Raw genomic sequence first — 17,540 nt, forward strand, 5'->3', positions numbered from 1 at the left:
ATAACCACGGAAGCCCATTTCGATCCCCCAAATCATTCCCCTCCCCCAAATCCGGCGAACCAAAACCCCACTAAACCCTCCCCAGCCTCCGCCACCGCCGGCGACACTGGCCGCCGCGACGATGCGCCGCCACCTGGACCTCCTGCCCCGCCTCCTCCTCCGCCGCCACATCCACCGCCGCACCAAGCCCACCACCCCACCCCTACCCCCACCTCCCAACCCGCCACGCCCGCCGCAGAAACCCGAGCCCGCCACCATCCACGGCGAGACGTGGCACGACAGCTACGCGTGGATGGGCTCGCTGGCCGACGCGGCCGCCATGCGCCACATGGACGTGCACATGGAGGCCGAGGAGAAGTACGCCGAGGCCTGCCTGGCCGCCGCGGGGGCGGACCGGCTCGCGCGCAAGCTCCAGCTCGAGATGGCCTCCCGCCTCGCCTCCGAGGCCTGCACCACGCCGGCCCGCTGGGGCCCCTGGCTCTACTACCGCCGCGCCGACGAGGGCAAGCAGTACCCCGTCCTCTGCCGCCGCTCGGCCGCGCTACACGGGGAGTTCGTCTCCTACAGCGACCCCTCCGCCGGGTTCGACTTCACCGCGGGGAAGTGCATCGAGCAGAAACTTGTGGATTACAACAAGGAGGCCGAGCGATTCGGAGGTAACCATCGAAATCGGTTTTCGTATTTGCTATCATTCAAGTTCAGTCTCCAGAGCTTGATTTGTTTAGATTTAATTTTTTCATCATTGTGATATAGAAAATTGTTAAACATGAAGACCATTTTTGACTTGCTACACTTGTTACATTTTTCACCAATGTTTTACCTTAGAGGCCAGAGAACTTGCCAGAAGTTTGGGCTCGTTAGTTAGTGCTGACTAAGTTTGTTAGGTTGTAGTTGCACAATGCTACCGGTTTCGGTTCTTGTTGATATGCCATACATAATTGTCTCCCCGAATCATGATACTTTATTTTTGTTTATATTTTGGTGTGATGGTCTTGCTGTACTGGTCTCACATCTATTAGTAATCTACATTAGTACAGATATTTCACATTTCATTTACCAAACAATAAAATCAGAGGTCCACTGAACATAATTTGGTTCATCCGCACCCTTCCATTTTTTCTGTTTGCCTGTTTGGAGATGCTTTATGTTCTTTGCACACTCTGCACTAGGGAGTACCAATATGCAATAGTACATCTATGGAGGTAGGCAATTGCTACATCCTTTTAGTTCTGATGTGGGTGTTGGAAGCTAGTTACCATCTTTTCTCACGGTTATACAGATTATGAAAGCTACAGCCTATCTGTATGCAGGATACTCATACGAGGAGCTGTCTGAAGTTTCTCCAGACCACCGATACATTGCATACACCATGTATGACAAAGATAAGGACTCCTTCACTTTATTGGTCAGGGATCTGGTGACTGGCACACTTTGTGATAAACCTCGTGCCGACCGGGTCTCTAATATTTCATGGGCTATGGATGGGAAAGCACTGGTTTATGTTGTTACAAACGAGGACAGAAGACCATATCGGTTGGTGGATTTATTTTTGTTACGTCTATTCTTCTATGCTCTGCTGTAGTGCACTGCAACTTAAGTTTTTTTTTGTTTCGTTAGGCTGTATTGCAGCATTATTGGATCTGGCAAGGATGATATTCTCATACTGGAAGAACCTGGTGAGAATATTTATTTGAATATCAGACATACCAAGGATTTTCGGTTTATAACGTTAAATGTCTTTTCAGACACACACTCAAAGGTTCTGCTTTTCGTACTCCGTATCTGTACTGTTCTTAGTTGGTTCTTTTTTCACTGCTTATGCAAGATTATCCCTGTCCAGGTATATTTAATAAAGGGTTCTGATCCCTTGTCCAGAATGACACTGGTATGGGAAGGTGAATCCCAAGTTCACTGCATTGTGGAACATCATCATGGACGCCTGTATTTATTTACAGATGCCTCAAGAGATGGTGTTCGTGTTAATTCACATTACCTAATGCAGTCTGATGTGGAATCTCCTGGGCCAAAGAGTTGGAAGGTCCGTGTTACTATCTACTATGTCATATCAAAGTTATCTGCATGCACTTGTTCTCTAGATATGCACACATTCTCTTCATAAAAACGCAATGAGTAATTTGAATATAGCAGTTGATTTTTTCATACTTCTTTGGCAAATGCATCGTAAGCATTATCCATGTAAAGTACGGTTACTAGTACTTCGTTGCAACTGCTGTTGTGAAAAAAGTCCTGCTCTGAATTAAATCAGATTATGGTGTCTTTTTGCTATCTAATTGACCCAAACTTTTGATGTTTGAATCAGAATGTTTTCCTTGAGGAACCAGGTATTATTCTTGAAGATGTTGACTTCTGTAGTACTCATATGGTGCTCATTCTGAGACAAGGCAGGAGACTCAGTCTTTGTTCAGTTAAACTGCCTCTACCTGAAAATATTCATGTAAGTTAATTCTCCTTTCTTATGATCTTATCTACAAGAGTCTAATCTGAGAAATTATACAACTTATTTCTTTGCTTCGTGATGGTCCCCACACCACCTGTTACTCTGTTGTTGAGTGAAAACATTGCAAATCTATGCTGCTCACTAAATTTACCGAGTCTGTGGTTATATGGCCTATTGGATATCTGAAACTGCGCTGCAACCATATTTCTTAACAAAACTTCTTGTTGTCTTCTATTCATACGCTGCAACCATAATTGTACGAAAATAAGTGCCGTTATGGAATTATAACTTTCATATGCCTGTTCATTTTGCTTCTCAGGTACCTGCCCGTTTATCAGATTTTCACCCATCTGAATTGCCTCTTCCCAGTCATGTGTGTCAGATTTTATCTGGGCCAAATTATGACTATTATTCCTCAACAATGCGTTTCACAATATCATCACCCGTGGTATGTGTATCTGCATCTGCTGTCTGGCTTAGCTCATTCTTTCATCCTTCTGTACCATCCACAACCAGATAGTTACTTTTTGGTTTTTCTTTGCACACCAGTGTAGAATTGATTATTTGTACTGTTTTTTCTACCTTTGTGCAATGACGCCAATTTTCTTATCTACGCAAGTACAGACTTGTGACATCCCATTGTTTAGTTGAGATAACTGGTCTTCATCACTTCATAGTTCATGCAATACTGTACAAAATGCACGAGTTGGCTATTTCTCAAAGAGAAATTATTTACATCAAAGTATGTATTGGCCCTAGATAGACGGGGCTCTGTTGTCAGTTGTCACGAAAGGTGCCTTCCAGTCTTCAGTTATAAAGTAGCACAATAGATTAATGATGTTACCCCCTCCCAACAATACACAATATTTATTTACTTTGTAATTTAAATCATTTCTTGGCGTGCTTTACAACATATTGTGTTTTCCTATTGGTAGTTCAGTGCTATGCCTTATTGCCTTTATAGGGTGGTAAAGTGCTAGATGCTTAGTGTCTCTTGTGATAATCTGCATGTATAGTTGCTCTTTAGGACATTTTGTAATGATTTCTTGTTGTTCTGTTCTGATATCTAAAGGTTTGACTATGTTTTTGTATCTTGATTATATTTTCTTACTACCTCCGTTCCAAAAAGCAAGTATATGTTTAGTCAAAAGTCAATGTCTTTAAATTTTTACCAATTTTATAGACAATAATATAAACATCTACAATATTAAATAAATATACTATGAAATATTATTCTATGGTGGATCTATTGATATTGATTTGGTCTTGTAGATGCTCATATTTCTGTCAACAGAATATTGACTTTTATATCTTGATACCGTTGACTTCTGCAATTGTTACCTAACTGCCTATATGGAAAGATAAATTTATACATGACGTTTCTGGTATCCATATAAACAGAAAAAAAAATTAAACATTGTTTTATTGACTGGACCTTTTTTTAATATCCATTTCATGGTAGTTAAGCAGCAATCTGTTCTATCTCTACCACTAATTTCAAATCGTCTGCTTTATTATCCTTATTATCTTTCATGCAACCAACTATTAAATTGTTACCGCAGTTGCTTCTTTCTGCACTAAAGTTACATCTGTGTCAACTATGTTGGTGGATCTTATTTTTTCCATCACCAAAGGGAATTACGACGGATTAGATTAAATTCGTATTTGTTACTGCATTTTATTTCTAAGCAGTAACTTTATAATCTTTCAACTTAGATGCCAGATGCAGTTGTTGATTACAACTTACTGAATGGAAAGTGGCAAATAGTGCAACAACAAAACATGCTTCATGAGAGAACAAAGGTACTGTATGGGAATGCTTTTGCTTCTAGTATGGGCAAGCTATCTTCAGATGGAGCTGATTTGTCAAGTCAAGATTTGGGAGATTGTGACTGGAATGAGCTCTCTGAGTACTATGCTTGCGAGTACTATGATGTTCCATCGAAGGACGGAGTTTTGGTTCCACTTACCTTGGTATATTCACGAAAGCACAAGCAAGAGGGGAATCCAGGATTGCTTCATGGGCATGGTGCCTATGGTGAGATTCTGGATAAACGTTGGCGCAGTGAGTTAAAGAGCCTACTGGATCGTGGTTGGGTGATTGCATATGCTGATGTTAGGTATGTATAGCGTGTTCTAAATTAGCCGTCCTTGCCTGAAACAAACGAACGAGTTTTTTCTGAAAAGATAACACATGGAGTAAATCCTCCAGGTTCATATTGACTTGTCCGACTAATGAAAATTGCAATGAGAAATGGATGTCAAATGAGCTTGAATGGTTTTGGTTGACGGAGCTTATGCCATATTCAAAGGCATGCCCGCTTTTGCTTTTTGAGTTTTAAAAAAACATATTGTTTCAGGGGTGGTGGAGGCTATGGCAAGGAGTGGCACCAAGATGGTGCGCGTACCAAAAAGATGAACTCTATATATGATTTTGTCTCTTGCGGTGAATTTCTTCTTGAGAAAGGTATCATACAAGAAAATAAGCTTGCTGGATGGGGATACAGTGCTGGTGGACTTCTGGTGGCTTCGGCAATTAATACTCGTCCAGATTTGTTTCGTGCTGCTGTTTTAAAGGTATACATGATTTGTGTGTAGCAATCAGTATCTCACTCCATGTCCCTTAAAATCATTATATTTTATTACATGACAGTCCCGTTGAACTCAAATAGCAAAGGTGTCTAGAGGCTTTATGAGTTCGATATTATGCTAAAGCTAAAGATCTGCCAATCAGATATAAGTGGTGCACATATTTCAAACTTGCATTCAGAATAACCTAGTGAATTTCTTGTAAATCTTTTTATTATTGTTCTTCTGTCTCTACAATGCGACAGATTAAAGCAACTAATGGCTGTTTTGCTTAATGGATCGCATGTGTGCAAATTATTGTTCTTAAATTCTTGCAGAGCTTGAAATGGCCATATTGGTCATCGATTCTTGGTGATCTCCAAGATGTGCTATTAGTACCACATGTATTTTTCCTCCTGATGGTTCATGACCGCAGCTTCCATTTTGTCCTCCAGGTCCCTTTTTTGGATGTTTGCAACACTCTTCTCCATCCTATTCTACCTCTCACAGCCATTGATTATGAAGAGTTTGGGTTTCCTGTGGACCATGAAGAGTTCCTTGCAATAAAGAAGTATTCTCCTTATGATAATATCCAGAAGGATGTTCCTTACCCAGCTGTGTTTGTGACATCATCATTTAATACAAGGTATGCATTATACCTTAGTATGGACTATGGAGTTATTATCCCTTCTGCCTGGACCATTGGTATCTGCAGCGTACATGGCCAAAATTGCTAGTCCTCATTACTTGCACCTTCCAGCATTATAGTCTGCAATCCTCACTGTACTATACTAGGCCAAAACCTTTGGATGTACAGGTTATTTGCATATGCAGTAAATTATCTGCATTTAGAGTATTCTACACTGATCTTCTAGTTATTGTATTTGACAAAACCAATTGTTGTATTCGAAAATGATAGGTTTGGTGTATGGGAAGCAGCTAAATGGGTTGCAAAAGTCCGTGAACTTACTCAATATGATCCAGAGAGGCCTGTAATTCTCAACTTGACAACAGATGTTGTTGAAGAAAGCAAGTATCTGGAAACCAAGGAATTAGCAACAGAAACTGCTTTTCTAATTAAAATGGTGAACAATCCCTGAACAACATGCTTTGTCTTTCGGCTTCTAAACTTGTTGCTCAAAAAGAGTGACGCGGAATGCGTGCTATGTCACCACTCCTCCATGTTCAACGAGATCTGAAGGATTACTGGATTAGTCCATCAGTTGGAGCTTATATGAGGTAAATATACTCCTAAATTACTTTCTTAGCGAGTAGAAATAACTTTTCAGAAAATCTTATGTGCATATTCATTGTTTGTAGATTCTAGGCAGACTCTAGGCACATTGTTTGTAGATTGATTCTTTCATCGCTTCTTTCCATATGTCCTAGGAAAATCTTATGCGCATATTCATGCACTATGAGAAGCTGCCAACTCAAGCTATCCCTAAATGGCCTGGTCTCCTGTTATCACCAACATGGTCTGCTATGGTGCTACCAATTGTATGATGTTTTAGCTGGAACATCTCAATTAATAATACTGGTCAAACAAGTTCTGTTATTTTCCCCTTCAGTCATGGAATTGACATAGTATCTCATGAATTAGAGGTGGAACGTGCCGTCATCTACTCATTGCAATCTCGAGTTAACTATACCAAGATACTCATTTTGTATATGAAAGAGCGGATACTGGTGAACTGGATGCTAGGTAGTGCAAACTTGATTCTTCATGGGCTTGGAGATATGTACTGCAGCTGTATAGTACATGTGCACTGTGACAGTTAGGCCAGTCACGCAGCAGAAGCTCCAAATCATTCTTTCATCCTTCCACTGAAATTCTCACAGCTTATGAATGCCTGTAGCAAATGAGGAATGGACAAATCAAGGATGGTGGAACAGTTGGATGGCCATGTATGTGGAAACTTTTACAAATGAGAAGACAGAAAGATGTCACAGGCATGAAGCACTGCCATTGAAGATTGAGCTGGAAACTTTTACAAATGAGATGGAAATATATCACAGGCATGAAGCACAGTATATTAAAGATTGAGCAGGAGAGAGATTTCATTGGATGAACTATGAGTATCTGTCCAGTCTTATTTTTGTAGTTTATTTGCACTGGTTCTGTTTTGGGGCAATCGGTATAGCACCTTGTGATAAGGTCACCTTCTGTTATCATTGTCATTATTGCGTTCGAAGATTTACCATCCTTTGCTAACATATGTGTTACTGTGCATCTAAAAAGAGTGTTACTGTGTACCTGGAAGTGGCATGTGTACCTTGAAGGGCAGACTGGCAGTGCTTAACTTGAGCTGGGAGCTTGTGGGCGCAACAATATTTTTTCTTGTATGGTTAGTTTTTCTGGACACTTCAATTCCTGCGAGTTTATGGCATTTTGCTCACTTGAGCTTGCCGGAAGATAGGGATAATAGCTAGTCTACGGCCATCATCCGAAGGTTTTGCCCTTGATTGGTAGCAAGAAAAGGAAGTTGTCAGAGCAGTTGGTTTTGACTTGTCAGCAACATTGGATCTACATTGTTGGAAAAAATGAACAGAACTAATGACCTTGTTGGTCATTCCACTTCCACCACTCGATGAATTCATCTCTATGTTCTTGATGACTCTCTTGATCTTGGAATTAACACATGTTTCAGCGTAGACCCAATGCCGCCAACAAGTTCATCTCTATGTTCTTGATGACTCTCCTCGATGAATTCAACAAGGTTTCTTCTAGTTCACCAGAAAAAAAATGCAAGAACATAGAGATGAACTCATCGGGGAGTTGTGGAAGTGGAATGACCAATTGTAGCTCTAAAAGCTTTAGTGTTGTTGACCGGAAGTTGTATGAGAGGAACTAGTTGGGTTTCTGCATGTGCATCTGTGTGCTTCAGTTCGTTGTTTCCGTGTTTAATGTTTTTGGTCTGATGATAATCATGCATTATACTTTATGAACTTTGTGTTGTGACTGATGAACCTCTTACTGAATTTGGAATTTTAATTTTAAAATTTGTAACAATGATGCATTATTTGTGTTAGATTTTATTTCACATGTTTTTCATATGGATTAGTTAATCTGGATTACATATGCACAAGAATAATTTTTTTGTGGCATCTAGTTTTATGTATCACTAGTAGGAAAAGCCTCATCAGTGGTGCACGAAAAATGGATTCTGTGGCGCATGGGAGGTGCGCCACAGAAACGTCGCCACAAAAATAAGGTTTCTGTGGCGCACCTGCTCATGCGCCACGGAATTAAGGTTTCGTGGCGCACTTGTTCTTAGGTGCGCCACGAAAAGCGTGCGCCACGAATTGGTTTTTAGTGCGCCACAGAATTTGCTTGTATTATACACGATTTTTGTGCTGCCTGCTATACACATACACATGCAGTTTATAGACAGCAATACGGATACACGGATACACGAGGTTATATACAGCAACATTCGGATATAATATAAATATCATGTACATTGCACAGATATAACATAGACATCATCATCACATTACTTAGAGCCCGATCGAGATACATATATAGTGGCAAGTGTCAAATGTTTTGCATACAACTCTTAATTCATACAAAATTCACAATTTCGAGATACAAAGTAGTCTTCATCCGGTTCCTCCTTTGCTCCGTCATCTCTACCCACTAGGCTCGCTTGCATCGGGGTCCTTCATCCAGTTCCTACTATGATGAAAATGGAAGAAAGTGAGACCAACAAGTCCGATGCACAAGAGAAATGGAATAAATGCCTCATACATTGTTGGTCAACACAAATATTAACATTCAGGGACGGTGTAAGTGAGACCAAGTCCGATGCACAAGAGATTGATATTTGTGCTATCTTACCAGGCTCACTTACGCCGCCCCGAGTGTACGGTGACCAAACATTTTAATCATCGGCATTTTGAAAATGTCAAAGCAAATGGAATGACAAAATGGAATAAGTGCCTCATACATTGTTGGTCAACACAAATATTAACATTTAGGGATGGCGTAAGTGAGACCAAGTCCGATGCACAAGAGATTGATATTTGTGCTATCTTACCAGAGCTCACTTACGCCACCCCCAAGTGTACGGTGACCAACATTTTAATCATCGGCATTTTGAAAATACCAAAGCAAATGGAATGACAAGGGCCTCATACTTTGTTGGTCGAAACAAATATTAACATTCGGGACGGAGTTAGCGAGCCAGGTAGGATGCACAAGAGATTGATATTTGTGCAATCACACGAGGCTCACTAACACCGCCCATGAGTGTACGGTGACCAAGCATTTTAATCATCGGCATTTTGAAAATCTCAAAGCAAATGGAATGACAAAATGGAATAAGTGCCTCATACATTGTTGGTCAACACAAATATTAACATTTAGGGATGGTGTAAGCGAGGCCGGGTAGGATGCACAAGAGATTGATATTTGTGCTATCTTACCAGAGCTCACTTACGCCACCCCGAGTGTACGGTGACCAAACATTTTAATCATCGCATTTTGAAAATCTCAAAGCAAATGGAATGACAAAATAGAATATGTGCCTCATACATTGTTGGTCAACACAAATACTTTGCAGAAGGGCCCCCTTTCCCCGGTCGGCGTTCCGTCAACGGGTGCTTGACGACACAACAACGCCGATCTGCATCTCCGCGCGAGAACCACGCCGGTCCCTCGTCTGTCCGGTGAACGAGTCCTTGATGCAAAGACCGTGCCGGCCTGCCCGAGCATTATGCCGAGGCCGTGTTGCCGCGCTTCAAGCCGTGTGTCCGCGCCTGCGCTCTGTTCGCCTTCTTGCCGGTGAACCAATAGGCTGATCGTTGGAATAAGGAAACCGATGACAGCCGGTCGCAAGATTAAATTGCGATCGGCCGTCATCGGCTTCCTATTCCAACGATTAGTCTATTCGTTCACCGGGCAAAAGGCGAAGAGTGCAGGGCGCGTGATCGACTACGGCCCGAAGCGCGACAACAGGGTCGGCATGATGCTAGGGAGGCCGGCACCGTCTTGGCATTAAGGACTCGTTCACGCATCGGACGGCGAGAGAAGAAAAGTGGTGCTGCACCGGAGAGGCATGTCGGCGTTGTTGTCTCATCAAGGACTCGTTCACGGAACGGCGGCCAGGGAAAGGGGGGCTCGTCTACAAAGTATATTGCGGCGTATAGGTGACAAGGGATTAACTTGTCAATGCCTATGGATTGTAGGCTAGGGTTTAGTTAGAAGTAGAGGGCAAGTAGATCTCGAAGGTTTCAGCCGAAAAGTACTCGACGAATATGAAAACTAGGGTTTGCAGACAATTATTCGATGATCTTCTCGTCCCTCGACCCCCCCTTTATATAGGTGGAGCCGAGGGATTCGTGCTATACAAGGATTACGAGTCCGGGACGGTTTCTAACTCATCCCGCCGGATTACAAATAACACTTCCTATTACAACTCTATCTTTTCCTTAAATACATCTTGGGCTCTCGAGTCTTCTTATTCTTCGGGTAGTGGGCCTTCAATAAACCCCGGGTACTATATTAGGCAGGCCCATTTGGGATGCCTATGTCAATAGGTGACCAAACATTCTAATCATCGGCACTAAAATGGAAGAAAGGCCAATGCAATTAAGAAGTAGCTAGTATGAACTAAATGGAATGCCTCATACTTTGTTGGTCGAAACAAATATGAACATCCCGGGATGGCGTTAGTGAGGCCGAGTAGGATGCACAAGAGATTGATATTTGTGCCATCACACCGGGCTCACTAGCGACACCCCGAGTGTACGAGTGATCAACCAACCATCTAATCATCGACAAGTACAAAAACACCACCAAACCGGCAACCATGGTGACATAAGTCAAGATGCTCAAACACACATAGCATGCATGGAGCAGATGCTCCAAAGGGATTATTCATCACTTGGTAGTAACCAAGTGATGTCGGCAAGAGAGAGGCCAAGCCTGAGCTAGTCAATCCAAGTAGAGATGGATATGCATAAGTAAGCAAGAACACATAGCCTATCCAAGTTAACCGGATAAAACCAACCTTGACGACCAATCTGAATCACCTAGCACCACCTAGCATTTTAAAACCATCGAAACATTCCTTTTTCTTCAAAGGATACCACAGTGGCATTCATTTACATGATCCCCTACGGTGGATATCTCTAATTTCATCAAAGCCAACAAGAAAAAGAAATATATCATTACTCGGTTGAGTTCAAAACAAAGCTAGGGTCCATAAGGGATTACTCATCACTTGGTAGTAACCAAGTGATGCCTGGCAAGAGAGAGGCCAAGCCTAAGCTAGTCAATCCAGTAGAGATGGATATGCATAAGTAAGCAAGAACACATAGCCTATCCAAGTTAACCGAGATAAAACCAACCTTGACAGACCAAGCCGAATCACCTAGCACCACCTAGCATTTTAAAACCATCGAAACAGTCCTTTTTCTTCAAAGGATACCACAGGTGGCATTCATTTACATGATCCCCTACAGTGGATATCTCTATTTTAGCATACCATAAGCTCACAAGAATCCATCAAGTAAATATGTACGGAGACATAGCAACGACCATGTCAAACACAAGCACATAGGGTGGAATAACAATGTTTGGTCATCATTTAATCATAGACCAAGTGAAGCCTGGTACAAATGGCAAGGACCAGGAATTTGACCAACTCAAGTCACCATGGTTATGCCAACCAATTGAATAGTAGCATCTTCCAAATGGAACTAGGAAGGAAACCATCCCGGATGATTTACTAAGCCAGCAGTTCATGATCGCAAAGGCCAATTCAACCACCAAACCATCCAAACCACCAAGCCTACACACTTATCATTACCCAACAGATTCAAAATGAAGCTAGGGTCCCCAACAATAGTTGGCATCCATCTAGCTTAAGTAAATACGATAATAGAATCATTACTTGCAAAGTAGTTCATCTCAATTATCTACATTAACAAGATAAAGTTTCACAGATAAATGAATTAGTCAACTGCTAGGCAACGAGGATGCTTGGCAAGCATCATGCATCCATTCATATGCTTTTCAAAGCATAAGCAACCACCAGATACATGGTGAGAAGCTATACAAATCAAGCAACAACACGATATATCAAGCAACATGCATAGATAGAGAAAGTAGTAAGTAATTATCAACCAATTGGTGATCAAATGATCACAGAGCTTGCAAACACAAGCCATAGGGGCAGCGGAGGAGGAATTAAGAGGGACAGGAGGGGAGGGGAGAGAGAGCACCGATGCCAGGGGTGGAGGACGAGCTTGAAGATGACGGCAGGGGTGGAGGAGGAGGAGGAGGCGGCGGATCCTCCACCTTGCCGCGACGGCGGCCCCTCCTCGCGGCGGCCCCTCCTCGCCGTAGGGGCAGCTTGTGCTGCAGGTGGCGGGGATGGGAGGACCGCGGCGGCATGCGCCCCTCACGGAGGAAGGTGGCGGCGACGGCGGCGGCGACGACCATGGAGGATCCAAGCGACCACGGAGGAAGGCGGCGGCGGCGGATCCAGGCGACCACGGAGGAGAGGGGAGAGGGGAGAGGGGGTAATCCTCCAGGCGACCACGGAGGAAGGCGGCGGCGGCGGATCGAGGCGACCACGGAGGAGAGGGGAGAGGGGAGAGGGGAGGGGCTCGGGAGGGGAGAGGTGAACAGGCGGGGAGGGCACGGGCGAGATGATATAAGTCCCTTAATTCCGTGGCGCACCGGAGAAGGTGCGCCACGGAATCAACTACTTCGTGGCGCACCAAGGCCGGTGCGCCACGAAGCAGTTATTTCGTGGCGCAGCACGACATGTGCGCCACGTAAATACCTACTGATAATAAATTGTGGTGGCAGGATGTGGGCCCCACACGGTTTCGTGGCGCACTACCCAACCGTGCGCCACAAAATTAAGCTATTTCTGTGGCGCACCGTGCATGGTGCGCCACAAAATAAGTTTCTGTGGCGCATTCAAAACAGTGCGCCACAGAACTAAGCTTCACCTATAAGGGTTTTCCTACTAGTGTATGCTGCAGAAGTTGTAGATTTTGAGTAGCCAAATCTTCTCTCCACTTGCACATATTTTGTTTGGTTAGGGAACTTATGGGTAAACTATTGAAGATGCTCTTACAAAAATAGCGCCAAACCAACACACTAGCAAATATAAACATACATTCAGACAATGGTACATGTTGAGGGGATCTATCTAACTCAAAAATCCCTAGAAATTAAGGGTGTGTTTGGTAGCCCGTGTCACTTCAGATTTACTTTCCCACTTGAGATATCTCACCCCATACAAGCTGATTTGGAATTTTATGATGTGTTTGTTAGCTTGTATGTGTTGAGAGAATTCGAAGTGATACTTTGTTTGGCAACCGGATGGGTGGAGATTTTCCCAAGACCTAAGAAACAAAGAGGTCCAAACTCTTGCACTAAGGACCTTAAACAAAACAACTAAAAAGCAATCAGGCCCCCATCCGTGCTGGGAGCAGATCGCCGGCCATGGCGGGCCGTGGGGCGCCAGTGGTGGTGGTCGGAGGGCCGTGGGGCGCCGGCGGTTGCGGGAGTAGGGCCGTGGGGCGGTGGCTCGTCGGCGGCGGGGCTTTCTTGCGGGAGCTGCGTCCAGGGGCGGCAGGCGGCGTCCAGGGGCGGCAGGCGCCGACCAGGGAGCAGCGGCGGGCGGCAAGCGGCGTCCAGGAAGGCCAGGGAAGGGGGTGGCGGCGGGCGGCGGCCGGCGGCCATGGGGTGGTGGCGGGCGGCGGCCGGCGGGCGGCCAGGGCGTGGTGACGGGCGACGGCCTGGGGACGGGTACGGGAGCGAGACCACTTTCCGTTCCTTTCGTTCGAGAGCAAATGACGAGGCCGGGCTGTGGTCTGGGCCTCTGGGGGTTCGCTGGTGGGGCCCCGAGGAGGTTTGCGGGATGGACTCAGCTCGGCTGGATTGTGAAGCTCGATTTGAGCTTCACAACCGGGCCAGGCTGAGGGGCATTTTCTGTATGAGGTGGGCATAGCTCATCTGTGTTCACCCGGGCTAACAAACATAGGTATGGCCAAAAATCTCTGTTGAGATGAGAAATTCTGGGTTGATATGGGCTGCCAAACACACCCTAAGAAGATGAACTTGCAGCTGCTGCCCTAAGGACCATATGATTATTAACATTATTCCATCTCGCTAGCAATCTCCAAAGCTATAAATATACAATGCTTTTTTTTATAAAACCCTTTAATCGGCTAGATAATGAAAATGCCCTCATTTAAACAATTTTGTTAACAGTGTTTCCAATTATACAAACAGAGCAGCAAATTCCATCCACTTGTAAGACCGTGCTTGGCTAGAGATGCCCTGAATGAGCACGAAGAAGTCGATGAAGGTCGAGGGTGCACACTCGCAACCCAAGATATCTCAAATGCAAGTCATTGCATAAGAAAAGAAGATGCAATCTTATCCTCATCTTGATTGATGCACCCGTAATGGCCCTTCCGAACCTGGTGTCCACTCCCTGAATGAGTTGCCAAGATTTTAATCTTAAAAGGAACACACAAATTCAAAATATCTAGGAATTGAAAGGTGCCAGCTCCTGTTAGTACAATGGTCTTGAGGTAAATTGGTGAGAGTGGTCCAACGACCGAGACACCGAGTCTACTCTCTCCTACATCTATTGTTCTCCAAAATTGCCCAGGAATCTAATCATCAAAAAACCATACACAATCCCTTTTAATCAGGGAATTCCAAAAAATGCCGCTTGGATGTCGGATCAAAAACAATTACAATCCTTATGTGTGTGCCCTATGTTGGTTGTCTTACTCTTACTCGTAGGATTGAATTATGTTGGATTTTTTTAGACGGAGTACATTACATTCCATATGAAATTTTGTAACTAATTATTTGCGGCAAAACCAGTGGAACGAACCCAGGCGGGTTTCCCCAGCCGCTCTCACCCCTCTCATGTTCTTCTTGTGCTCCTCCTCTCCTAGGGGCGGTTGGCCCCTCCCCTCCCCTCTCCGGCGGTGGCCGGCGACAAGGCGGGTGAGGGGGCCCTCCCCAAGTGGTGACGTCGCTGGAGGTGTTACAGTTGACTGCAGTTGGAAGATTCAGCAAGATCTCGGTGGAGATGGAGCTAGAAGAAGACATGGACGGGATCTCATTTCTTTTTCATGTTCTAGGGAGTTTGGTGTAAAATTTCAGGGGCAGAATGTAATCTTTTTTTTCAGTGGCCCTTTATGTTATTTTGACTCCACCAACGATGGAATGAATGTAGCAATCGGGGTCCTTCGAGACCCCTCTTCCCGTTAAAAAAAAACTAATTATTTGCTTTTCATATGATGCAGCCAAATAAACTTTATTGCAAACATAATCCTATAGCACTTTAAGTGCACATTGAGAGGTGTGCATTTCCTATTCTTGTGATTTTGGAATCCTACAAATCGAAGAGCATTGAATGAAGAAGTGGCTAGGGGAGTGGATGTACAACTTAACCACCAATTTTGAGTCCTCACCGACGAAGATTGAAGTTATTATTATTATTAAAAAAACGTTGTAGGCCTTCCCATAGGGCAAATAGGCCATTCCATATATGATTTGAAAGGAAACATATATAATCATTGATTTATTCCAAGCGACACCAAATAATAATAAAACTCCTATAGCCATAATGTCCTCCAAAACACCTTTTCCCCCTCGTTGTTCTAAACAAAGCCGTCCCATTGGATCACATGATTGAGAAGCACATGAGGTAGCAGATTTGTAAGTGTACAATGGAGGACTACAAACACATATGAAAACTACATGAATTATTTAGGTGCAACATAAGTAAGGTCCAACAAAAGTGACTCATTACTCCACAAAATGAGTGAAAAAGAAATTATAGTGGATTTTAAAATTCCGTTTAGATATGAGGATTAGGAAACCAAGCCATAGAAGTTTGGATGGCACTATTCCTATGATCAAAAGAGAAAAAAATATAGGAAAATAAATGTAAGGATCAAAGTCATATTCCCTTCATCCCGATTTAATTAACTTGTCTGTAATTTTGCGCAAAACCCCCTACCATTTGTTGACTGCCAAAACCCACCGACGGGCAGCGGCCTTGTCAACACCGTAGAGCCGGGAAGAGCCTAGAGCTGCGGCTGGCTGAGACCCCTCCGAGCGACGGCCCGCAATGCTCTTCTGGTCACACGCGGCGATGCGAAGTGCAAGGGCGTGCCACCCGACCTATACCTGGCCGTGAAGGTGATGGGGATGCCTCGCTTAGTTTCCCGCAGGGCATACATGTAAACGTTAAATACGAGCCCCGATCGGCTCTCGGGTTATCCCGTGAATCGGCTCAAAGAGCCGATCCACCCATGATTCGTACGGGTGCACGAATACTTGGTGGTCCTGCTTGATCAAGATAAAGCTAATGAGATCTACGACGATTTAGGGTTTTCACCGCATAATCGGATCATCCTACTCCAGGTTGGGCCTCGCGGCCACGCACGGTGCTCGTAAGCCGATCCTAAACAAAGCCAAAAAACCAACATGAAGTTGATCCTCGGAACATCCTGTTTAGGACCTGCGAACGCCACCCTACGTGCCACTGGATCCTCCCCCTTTGTAAGGCCTAACTATTGCGGATATTAAACTAATCCTTGTAGAACAAGGAGCAATCGTAACGGATCAGATCTACTAAATAATGATCAAGCGGGGTGCCGCCTCCACGCCCGAGATAGGCGTGAGGGCGGCTAGATATGCGAGGGTTGCACTACGTAAGCATGCTTAAACGAAGAACAATGCTAACCCTAACACATCTATGATAACTACGTTGCTCGCCATTAAAAGCGCTTCAAGACGAGCAACGCATGAACAACGTGGGCTTGTGCTGCCTAGATCGCAAGATGCGATCTAGGCAGCATGTCGCTTACCCGATAGAAACCCTCGAGACGAAGGAGTTGGCGATGCGCCGAGATTGGTTTGTTTTGGGGTTGAACGTGAGTTGTTGTTTATTCCATAAACCCTAGGTACATATTTATAGTCCAGGGGACTTTCTAACGTGGGCATGCACTAAACCGTGCACGAGTAAGATTCTATCTCTAAACTAAAATAGATCTAATATGTTACAGATACACGGGCAATTAAGCCCAACTTGGTATAATAGGCCGATTCACATAATTCTCCATGTATATTTCCTTAAGCCCATCTTGATCGCGGCCCACCTCTGACTCGGTCAAATCCTGGTGATAACACATGCCCCCCTGGTTTTGGAATTGGTAATTCCAAAATCACTCTGCTTTCCTTCGTCGGGTCATGTCGTGGCAGAACCGTCGCAGCATCCCTCATGATGACGCCTTGCCTTCTCAACTTCTCCGCGTGACCTCGGCAGTTTTTTTTTCTTTTTAGGCATCACTTCCTCGGAAACTCGCTGTGGCATTGAATTTCCACTATATCCTCCTTCGATTTAACCGCTCCGAACAGCTTCTCCTTTGTATCTCCTCCGCATTAGCACTCCAAAACCCTCCCACCCACCATGTCTTCCTCCTCCTCTCGCCCCACCGGATCTTGCCGCCAATCCTC

The 17,540-nt window shown here is 44.3% G+C and overlaps 2 protein-coding genes across 2 annotated transcripts in view; both read left to right on the forward strand.

Annotated features, from left to right (window-relative positions):
• The first annotated feature begins 121 nt into the window (after positions 1-121).
• LOC124654157 (dipeptidyl aminopeptidase BI-like) lies at positions 122-7,306 on the forward strand. Its single transcript, XM_047193186.1, has 11 exons — positions 122-656; positions 1,311-1,533; positions 1,618-1,759; positions 1,841-2,038; positions 2,321-2,455; positions 2,778-2,906; positions 4,175-4,578; positions 4,819-5,035; positions 5,482-5,672; positions 5,946-6,265; positions 6,416-7,306. The coding sequence occupies exons 1-10, from the start codon at positions 122-124 to the stop codon at positions 6,124-6,126; spliced, it is 2,355 nt and encodes a 784-aa protein (XP_047049142.1). The 3' UTR covers positions 6,127-6,265; positions 6,416-7,306.
• A 6,187-nt stretch (positions 7,307-13,493) lies between these two features.
• Positions 13,494-17,540, forward strand: part of LOC124657003 (hydroxycinnamoyl-CoA:5-hydroxyanthranilate N-hydroxycinnamoyltransferase HHT4-like) — an 11,900-nt gene continuing 7,853 nt past the window's right edge. The window contains exon 1 of the mRNA XM_047195636.1: positions 13,494-13,673. Coding sequence (XP_047051592.1) covers positions 13,494-13,673 — 180 coding nt within the window. The remainder of the gene's footprint in view (positions 13,674-17,540) is intronic.

This window comes from Lolium rigidum, chromosome 5 (assembly GCF_022539505.1).
Source record: "Lolium rigidum isolate FL_2022 chromosome 5, APGP_CSIRO_Lrig_0.1, whole genome shotgun sequence".
NCBI lineage: Eukaryota > Viridiplantae > Streptophyta > Magnoliopsida > Poales > Poaceae > Lolium > Lolium rigidum.

What these genes read in the sequence shown, in the direction of transcription:
- LOC124654157 (XM_047193186.1), top strand. Translation starts at nt 122, where the DNA reads ATGCGCCGCCACCTGGACCTCCTGCCCCGCCTCCTCCTCCGCCGCCAC. An exon ending in CTCTACCTGAAAATATTCAT is followed by an intron (nt 2,456 to 2,777) that starts GTAAGTTAATTC and finishes TTTGCTTCTCAG; the next exon opens with GTACCTGCCCGTTTATCAGA. An exon ending in TCACAATATCATCACCCGTG is followed by an intron (nt 2,907 to 4,174) that starts GTATGTGTATCT and finishes CTTTCAACTTAG; the next exon opens with ATGCCAGATGCAGTTGTTGA.